General features: G+C 34.9%; 1 protein-coding gene across 1 annotated transcript; it reads left to right on the top strand.

Moving 5' to 3' along the window:
* Nucleotides 1–843: 843 nt before the first annotated feature.
* LOC145125557 (uncharacterized) lies at nucleotides 844–1,844 on the top strand. The gene is made up of 2 exons (XM_079061003.1): nucleotides 844–1,322; nucleotides 1,499–1,844. The coding sequence occupies exons 1-2, from the start codon at nucleotides 904–906 to the stop codon at nucleotides 1,503–1,505; spliced, it is 426 nt and encodes a 141-aa protein (XP_078917129.1). The 5' UTR covers nucleotides 844–903; the 3' UTR covers nucleotides 1,506–1,844.
* Nucleotides 1,845–10,273: the final 8,429 nt, after the last annotated feature.

The raw sequence follows: 10,273 nt of genomic DNA, 5'->3' as shown, positions 1-10,273 counted from the left end.
ATTTCCACCTGGATTCGACCAACAACAACATACGTTTCATGAAATAAACACATCACCTCGGAGATAACGAAAAAGAAAGAAAGTGACATCGGCATCATCAACACGAAATGAAATTGTTGATCTCGTCAACAAAATTGCCGACATCGATACTGTAAACAGAGAAGATACGAAAGAGAGAAAATGATATCGAGACGAAAAATTATATCTTGTGTGAGAAAATGAATAACGGAAAGCTCAATTGTTGGAGTTGGAGATACATGAGAGAGATATACAGTTTTTTCTCAATCTGCATGATCACTTAACATGAGAGGTTCTGCGGACGGTATTTGAACGGAAACAACAAATTGTAGCAAAATATGGTTGAGAGTTTTAAAATTATCATGTATTTTTTTATTATCATGCATTTTTTTATTGTCTAGTTTTTTTTTCATTTCCTTTTTATTAATTATCGTGTACTTTTTTAATTAAAAATATTATGTTTTATTTAATTTAATTTTTTCTAATTTAATTAAATTAAAAATATTCACGTCACAAATAGAAATAGATTGATAACATTTTCATTGAGAAAATAGAAAAGATAAAAAAGATAAAAGTTGATGTAACAAATTGAATGAGTTGGAGATAGTCTAATCCTCCACCCGTACAGTAACTCATGATTTCACAATGTAAGCGAAATTAGTGGTATTTTTGAACTACTTACCCAAAAATAGTTATTTTGTTAAATTCATACTCCATTCTATCCATTTTTTGTGATTTTTTTATTGCTTTTGTAAAATAAATGAAAAAGAAGAAACAAAAAGAGAAGCTGTCTCTTTGTATAAATAGGAAGCACAAACATGTGAGTTGCAGCTACTTATAGAGTTCGGAGGAAACAAGAGCCACTGTTCCTTTGTATTTTAAAAAATGGCATGCTTAAACATGCAACTCAATAATGATCAACAACAAGGAGGGTTCTTGGGACCAAGAATCTCTTTCTCAAATGATTTCTGTGATACCCAACAAACAGCGACCAATACGAAGCACACCACCAGTTACAGAGAAGCTCCTGTGACTTCCGATTTTGAGTTTTCGGTACCTTGTTTATCTTCAAATTCTGCCGATGAACTCTTCTTCAAAGCCAAAGTTCTACCATTGAAGGAGAAGGTGGTGACACTCAGAGATGAGCTTCTTGCTGCTAATGACGACGATGATGACATCTTCTTGCCAAAAAGTTCAGGGTGGTGGAAATTCGGAAGAAGTCAAAGTCTAAATCCCGCAAAGAAAGTTGAACATAAGAATCATGGTGGATTGGAGACCATAGATGAAGGAAACCAATATATCAGGTCAGTTACTACACGTTATTAAAAGCTTCTTTTCGAAAAGGGTAACTGAATTATCATGGATTTTGAGAAATCATTTTTATAAGATCTTCGATCTCGTAGATCTTCGATCCCGTCAACATTTCTATTTTAGTGTTGTGATACGAAATGAATAAAACTGTTTCTTTTTTTTTTTGCAGGAAATAATCTATCAATGTGATATGTGGCTGACCAACAACCAGGAAGGCTGGATCTTCATATTATTAGTATTTTTTTTATTAATCATGATATTATTTTGGAGAAAATTATTAGGGTTTTGAATTTGATCGTAGATGTTCAGTTTTGTATGCATTCATTTGCCTCTTTCTGTATTCTGTACAAATAGTTGGACCATATAATGTGACTTTAATTAGTTGAGAACTGTTCCACCATCGACAGTCTTTGTACAGAATTTGATCGGAATGTTATTATATTATTAGAGTTTGTGTATTTTAATATAATATTGCTTTTTCTTTCTTTTATATGATATTAATATATCTTGGTGTACTTCACGTGTAAGTGATTTTAATGGAAAGCAAAACTTGGATCTTGTTCAGCCCTCATCTCAACACATTAAGAATTAAAAATTGGATATTTAAAGATTTTTGCTGTCTTCTATATCCGGGAAGTTACTAGGAAGTTACCTTCGATGATATTACAAGAAAACATTAATGAAAATTTGTTAGAAAATTCTCAGTATTTTCGGAAATGTTACATTTTCTTTTGAAAATAAAAGTCTCGATTATTTCATTTTTGCTCAATTAACAAAAAAAATCATTTTTTAACAGAAAATGACATATTATCGTGTTTTTACAAATGATCGGGACTTTTATGTTTAAAAAAAAAAAAACTTGAGATTAAAGTGTAACTTTTCCGAAAATATTGAGACTTTTCTTACAATTTCCCAACATTAATCAACATAACCATTGAATGACCTACGGACTGATGGTTTTATTTTGGAATCGAAAAATGAAATATTTAAATATAAACCGAGCCTAGCAAGGCGCTAGGACACGGGAAAATAGAGGAGTACAAAGAAATTAACAATATAAAGGAGACATCAACTAATCTATCCAACTACGACTACATGTAATATACATTAATGTGTTGTTTATTTTTAAAAGGTAAAAGGTACGTAGTCCGTGGACCACATCTGCAAAAAAAAGAGGTGAATCAAACACTTACAGTTTGCAAAGACAAAAACAATGTTTGTTTTGTAAAGTCTACAGACTATTAAAATAAACTGAAATTTAAATAAACGGATTTATTTAAACTAAAAAGAATTCGTTTTAAAAACATTAATTCTCAATACACTTGTTACTTTTCTCTCCGATTTAAAGTCTAAAGACTCCACAAAAAACTAATTTTTTCAAAAATTAAAAGACTTTTCATATAAAATAAAGTTGTATAGAAAACACAAAGAGAGGTACCCTAGAATACAAGATTAATTGAGGTTATTAAACCAAATTTATGACATGAAATTACATATCAGAGAAAGGAAACATGGGGGCGCATTTTTTTTAACGGACCATATCAGTAGACTTGAAAAGAGAGTTATATATGTAGCCTTGAAAAGAGGGTTACGCAATCTGGTTCAAGAGAAAAGAACGCTTGAATATTTTATAAGGTTTGCGGTCTTCTAAAAAATAAACGATATGCGAGTTAAAATGTCTGTGTTGTCTGTTGCGCATTGATATGTTGCACACTGATAGGTGCATTTTATTTACTTTTTTATAATTTGTTTTAGCATAATTTATTTTACTTTTAGCTAATCATCATGCATATTTTCAGTTTTGTTATTTTATATATAGTCGGGTACTTTCTAGTTTTTTGTGTTTAATTGTAGATTTTTAAAAGACTATGATGAAGCGGGGAAGATTTGCAAGACAAATGGGACTGGTGCGGATCTGATCGAGATTGTTCATGCCATTGAAGAGATTTGGATGGGAGACTAGAATATATTGGAGCTTATAATGGATGGAGAGAAAGAGATGAGATGAGTTATGAGATTAAATGGGCTTGATCTTGAATGGAGATTAGAAGCAAAGAAAAGATAATTGGGCCTATTAATTTATGAAACCTTGAAGATATTTGGTCAAAGAATGAGAGAATATGTGATATGGGTTTAGCATGGGTGATTTAGAAGATATTTGGGCTTATATTTTTGGGTAGTGGCAGCTGGAGGAAAGCAATAAAGGAAATCCTAGTGAAAAAGGCATTTGCATTAAAGTCAAAATCTGGCCAACCGATCTCATGTGACCCAACAAAGGAAATCCTAGTGAAAAAGACATTTTCATGAAAGTCAAAATCTGGTCAACCGATCTCATGCGGTCGCGTGAGATCCAAGGCAAAAAAACCACGCGGTCGTTTGATTCTTGCATATGTAGTTTCGTAATTTTGCTTCTGGTCCTATTTAAGGGTAGTTTGGTGAGCACTTTCCAGATCCTTAATTTTAGATCATATTTTGAGTGTTTTCTCTGGAGCTTTTGGAGAACTTGAAGAACATCATTCTTCATCTATTTTCATCTTGTTTATGTTGAGTATTTCTAAACTATTTCTCTTTTGCTTAAACTTAGCCATGTTAGGCTAAGTTAATCTTAGTTGATATTGGAAGTAATCTTTGAATATTTGGTTTATTTTGAAGAATTTATAAACTTGTAGTTGAATCTTTATGGAAATATTTTCTAGAAAAACTTCTCTTTGTGTTTATATATCTTTAATCATGAGTTTAGATGTATGAATGTTATGTTTATTGGTTAATTTCTTGATTAAGTAATGGATCTTCAAATCAACAACCAACAATTGATTTATGTGTTTGTGTTCATTTCACTTAAGTCAAGAAAACATTTCCTACATAATGGTAATGAAAGAATTTTGTTTTGGTGACTCTTAAACGTTAATTCTAGTTAATTTTCACAAATTATGCGCTTCATTGAATTGTGACTTTGACTAAGAAAATGTATCATTCCCTCTATATTGATTGACGTCAACTTTTATTAGTTTAAATTATGTTTCACTTGTGTTAGTTAAACTATATTAATAATAACAAAAGCTAAAACCCATGTTTTTACTTCTCATTGTTTTACAAGTATCTTGTGGTGAGACTTTAATAGAGTTTGCAAATTGAACCAATCCTCGTGGGTTCAATCCCTTTACCATTATACGTTATTTTAGTTTGCAACAGGGGCGGATTTAGGGTGGGTCACCGGTGGCACCGGCAATCCCTAACTTTTCCGGCCGCAGTGGAAAATTTTTCGAAATTTTTTAAAATTTTTATTTTTTCTACTGTCGTGCAACCCCTGACTTTCTCGTGCACCCCCTACTATGAAATCTTGTGTCCGCCCCTGGTTTGCAAGATTTAGGGTATTTTTTGTTGGCCTCGAAAACCACTAAATTTTGGCGCCATTTTCGGATATTGGTTTATTTTTTATCAGTTTGTTTCTTTATGCCTAGATCTCTTCGTACAGGTACACTAGTTTACAATCCTGAGGTTGAAAAAGAAGAAAGGAATTTAGAAAAAGAAACAAGGCTACAACATGGTCAAACATCCGGAACTAATGTGGCGCCTATAATTCAATCCGAGTCCTTAAATGATACCGAAGTTTAACCCGAATTAAGCCCCGACTCTCGCCAAGAAATTCTTGAAACACCTCCCACCGATCTGATTCCAAACAACATCCATATACCATCCATACAACCCACAGTCCCTCCTATCATAATCCAAATTATAATGTATGGAGACGAAGTTCCCGAAAGGACCTTGAGGCAAAAGTTGGAAACAGATGTCACACAAACTCCAATTGGCATCGAAAATCCCATTTTGGAAGGAGGCTCAGAATTAAAGTCAAGTCTAGTTCATCATTTTCCTAATTTTTGTGGATTGATAACTAAGACCCTCACAAGTACATGAAAATGTTCCATGTCATTTGCACAATCATGAAGCCACAAGGTTCAACCAATGACCAAATCAAGCTAAGGGCATTCCCCTTCTCATGGGCTGATATAGCAAAATATTGGTTATTCTATCTTCCACCAGGGTCTATAAACTCTTGAATTGATATGGCGAGAGCATTTCTTGACAATATTTACTCCACTTATAGAGTTTCAAGCGTTACAAACAAGATATGTGGAGTTCGACAAGGTCCAAATGAGATATTGCGTGATTATTGGGAAATGTTTAATAGTTTGTGTTTGAGTTGCCCACAACATCAAATACCCAAGTAACTCCTCGTACATACTTTTATCAGGGTTTGTTGCCCATAGAAAGAAGATTTGTAGATACTTTAATTGGTGGAGATGTCTTTAGCAAAACTCTTCAACGAACAAGGCAACTCTTTAACACCATAGCCTCCAACCATCAACACTTTGGTCCACAACAAGACATGAAGAGGGATATGATAGGTTTTATAGGTTACAAAAAAAAATATGTGGCGGAAAAACTTAATCCTAAGTTCACACGCAACCTATTGGATCTAAGTTTTCTATATTGATTACAACAAACAATTGAATATCAAGAACCCTATGAATACTCTACTATTTTCAAAATTCATAAATGGTTTTAGGGTTTACATACCTTTAGATTATTGTAGTAAATAATCAAACAATTCATTGTAGAACAAGCTTCAGAAAGCAAGCACCAGAAATCCTGTGCACTAATGGTTTGTACCCAAACCCTAGCAATAGTGTAACATCCCAATGTCAAGGTAATTTCAGTTTCAACCCTATGTCAAGGTAACATCCCAATAGCCCTTGGGAGTGAAAAAGATTGCAAAATGGCCCATAGTGACAATATGGTAATTTGGTCCAAGTGTAGTACGTTGAGCGTACGTTATGTATGCTAGGCATAATATGGTGCGCCCTAGTACGTTGGGCGTACACCTCGTACGCGGGGCGTACATCAAGATTATGCAAACCCTAAACTTCATCAATACTTACTTCGTTGACTGATTCCCACATTGCCCTTTACATGTCCTAGAGTTGTGTCCCTTATTCTTTCATTTGCTACAAGTAACACTAATATGCTTCCTTGATAGCTTCTACACTCCACCATTGTTGGTCTATGGGATCCTTCTTCTTGTGTAGCCTTGACTTCATCACCTTGACTTCCCTCTGCTTTTTGCTCAACCTTTCACCCTCACTTTGTCTTCTCTTTTTCTTAGGCCTTCCCACCTGAGTGCGAAGTGGGGGAGGAAGTAGTTTTGTTGGACAATCATTTTTGGGCCACATGGCTCTCCCCTTAATGGGCTCCACCTTAAATGAATATGCTTTTAGCCATGTCTCTAGCCAATAGACCATGTGTACCCACTTGTAAATGTCAAGCTCATCCTATGAGTCTTTGCTCATTTCATTGAGAGTTGCAATTGCATGTATGCAAGGAATTCCAGTTAATTCCCATTTTCTGTAACTGTAAGTTTGCTTCCTAACATCCACCACATGCTGATCTTGCAAAGCTCCAGTTACCTGATACTTGTGTCCCTCATTCCACTTGGCAATATATTGTGAAGCAACTGCTTTTCCGGCATCTAGGATGTTTTTTGTTGTTAGTGTAAGTGGAACTTTAGCCTTTTTCATTTCCTTCATGACATTTCATATCCTCTTCATTAGGTATTCCCTAATGTACTATAAACATCCAATGATAGGTAAGTCCCTTCCTTTCTCTATATTCCCATTAAACACTTCACACATGTTTGAAATCAACACATCAGAAACTGCTCTTCCTATTGTACATGACAATAATATGGAATTAATACAATTATAAATAGTTGTAACATATAATGACCATATTGAAGCATTTAGAATTACCTGAAAAATGACTCCTTGCCTAATGTGCATGAGGAATCTGCTTCAACCACTCACATGCCTCCCTATCATAGTGGCTAAACCACCTCATGAAATGGTCAAATTTAGGAATGGTGGTTGTTGATGCACACCTCCATAAGTGGTCCCTATACTCAGTTTGTCTCCACTACTTTCTCATGCTGTCATGAATATGTCTGATACAATACCTATGATCAGCATTGGGAAACAATTCACAATTTGCAGGCAGTAAACCCTACATGAATCAAACTTAATAATTAGAATTAAAAACATACATTGAAAATGAAAAATTATATAAGTATGTCGTACCTTTTCTCTGTTACTTATGAAAGTATAATTTGATTTTGTTCCAAGCTCCAAGTCATCCTCAAGGTGTTCTAAAAACCACTTCCAGCTAGTTGTGTTTTCAGACTCAACAATTGCATAGGCTAAGGGATAAATTCCATTATTAGAATCCAAACCTACTACTGAAAGAACCAGACCAGGGAATGGGCCTTTCATGAAGGCACCATCCAAACCTAATAAGTCCCTAAGGCATACCTTGAAACCTTTTTTGAGTGGACCTAAGCAAACATAAATCCTTTTAAATTGCCTAGTAGGGGAAGCAGGGTTAGCCTCAAAACATACATCTATCTTCACGATGGTGTCTGGGTTGGTAGCTTGAAGTTCAAGAGCATAGTCCCTCAACATTTCATACTATTTTGTGTAGTCACCAATTACATGTTTTATTTCCAAATCTTTTTCCCTAAACACATTGTCCATCGAAACACCCACCTAGTATGTCTTGTGAAAGTGATCATGTATAGCTCTCAAAGGAATCTGTGGATTTTCCTCTACTTGATCTATTATTCTCTTGGAAATTAACGCAGCAATGCAAGCCCTAAGTTTCCTTGTTTGTAATCATGTGTGAGTTTGATTTAAGGTCGTTATAAACCAGTCAGACTTAAGGTGTGACCTAGAAGAGTGTATAAACCAACCACATTTAACTTTTTGTGACTAAACTTCTTTGCCCTTGCTTTTAGAAGTGGTAGCTTGACTACTAACTTGGCCTTTATTGTTGATAGGGACAACTCCTCTACACTGTGCCCTAAGCCTTAGATTGTCAATTTTTTAAAAGAATAGATTCCTTCTTGTTTCAAGTGCATGGACATCAATTTGCTCCTTCAATTCTTTTTTACTTTTAAAGTTCTGACCAACCATGAAAGATAACTTGTGTACTTGCCCAAAGCTGCACCTTTTTCTTTTCCTAAATTTTTGATAAGAGCTCTCATTTCTCTCTCTTGGTTTGATCCTTCATCCAGATCAAACTCCTCATTGTTTATGACTTCCATGTCTTCAGGTTCATCATCGGCATGAACATCATTCATACATCCTCCTTCAACATCACTGTCAACACTGAGAATCAAGTCTTCCATGTCCACATCCACATCTTGCATATTGTTTTCCTCATCCATTATGTAGTCCTCATCATCTTCATCTTCAGAGTGTTTCACTTTCTTTGGAACCTCATCACCTTCAGAGTTTGAAACCACATCTTCATACTCTGCATCATCATCTTCATACTCTGAATCATCCTCTTCACTTCCATATAAAGTGTCCATAAATTTGTCAAACAACTCATTAAATTGTTCATCTTCATTAGCAGGGGGTGTTGTAACATCCTTCAATATGCTCATTATTTGAACACCATTCATCTCAACAACCTCATTAACAATAACACATGTTGTAGCATCCTGATCAACAGTCTTTTCCTTTAATTCATCAATATTATCTAAATTAAGCCTCTTGCCACAAGAACCTTCACCTGTTTTGGAGTTCCCAACTCTACCCCTTCTATACTCTGGTGACAAAGCATCAATTTTACTCCTCATTTCTCTCTCTTGGTTTGATCTTTCATCCAGATCAAACTCCTCATTGTTTATGACTTCCATGTCTTCAGGTTCATCATCGGCATGAACATCATTCATACATCCTCCTTCAACATCACTGTCAACACTGAGAATCAAGTCTTCCATGTCCACATCCACATCTTGCATATTGTTTTCCTCATCCATTATGTAGTCCTCATCATCTTCATCTTCAGAGTGTTTCACTTTCTTTGGAACCTCATCACCTTCAGAGTTTGAAACCACATCTTCATACTCTGCATCATCATCTTCATACTCTGAATCATCCTCTTCACTTCCATATAAAGTGTCCATAAATTTGTCAAACAACTCATTAAATTGTTCATCTTCATTAGAAGGGGGTGTTGTAACATCCTTCAATATGCTCATTATTTGAACACCATTCATCTCAACACCCTCATTAACAATAACACATGTTGTAGCATCCTGATCAACAGTCTTTTCCTTTAATTCATCAATATTATCTAAATTAAGCCTCTTGCCACAAGAACCTTCACCTGTTTTGGAGTTCCCAACTCTACCCCTTCTATACTCTGGTGACAAAGCATCAATTTTACTCCCAAAAAGTATCAAATACATGTACTCACCAATAGGCTCATCATTAACATGGTTCATATTTCTCAATGGAGATTCTGCATGAACTTCAGCCACTTGATCATCATTTTCAGGTAATTCCTCAATCACAACTTTACCCTTTGCATTTGGAGACATGAAGTAAGTCAGTAAATTTGTCTTCACATGTTCTCTGTACACCTCAATCAGCTTATTATGTGGAATGTCTTTAGATAGATTGATAACATCCTGATCATTCCCTAAAGCTCTAAAACGAAATTGAAAGTTACCATTAGGTATCTTAAAATGGTAGTATATGATTGGGGAGTCTGAGACATCAACTTCATTTGTCCGTGGGTCTAGGTAACCTAGGTCAAGCATTATGGCATCAAGTTCATGTACAGAGAACTCATCTATGTCCACATAATCAACATAACACACTTCACCTCCAATGTACTTTATATCAGGTAACTTAGTGAACTTCCCACCGTGATGTAGCTTAATGCTAAACCATATAGGTGCACCCGATACAATAAACAATACATGATATCAAAGTCAAAATTTTGCATTTTTTAGTCTGAAAATCAAGGGGAAAATGCTTTAAATAGAAAGTTAAAGAAAACAGAGCAACTTACCAGATAGTGATGATACGTCCAAAGC

Source organism: Lactuca virosa, chromosome 7 (assembly GCF_052849685.1).
Source record: "Lactuca virosa cultivar CGN04683 chromosome 7, Lactuca_virosa_CGN04683_v6, whole genome shotgun sequence".
In the NCBI taxonomy this organism is placed as follows: Eukaryota; Viridiplantae; Streptophyta; class Magnoliopsida; order Asterales; family Asteraceae; genus Lactuca; species Lactuca virosa.
The sequence above is the reverse complement of the archived record's forward strand: the minus strand, read 5'-3'. Positions and strand labels throughout refer to the sequence as shown.

Excerpts from the sequence above, each read along its gene's own strand:
- LOC145125557 (XM_079061003.1), top strand. The coding sequence starts at position 904 with ATGGCATGCTTAAACATGCAACTCAATAATGATCAACAACAAGGAGGG.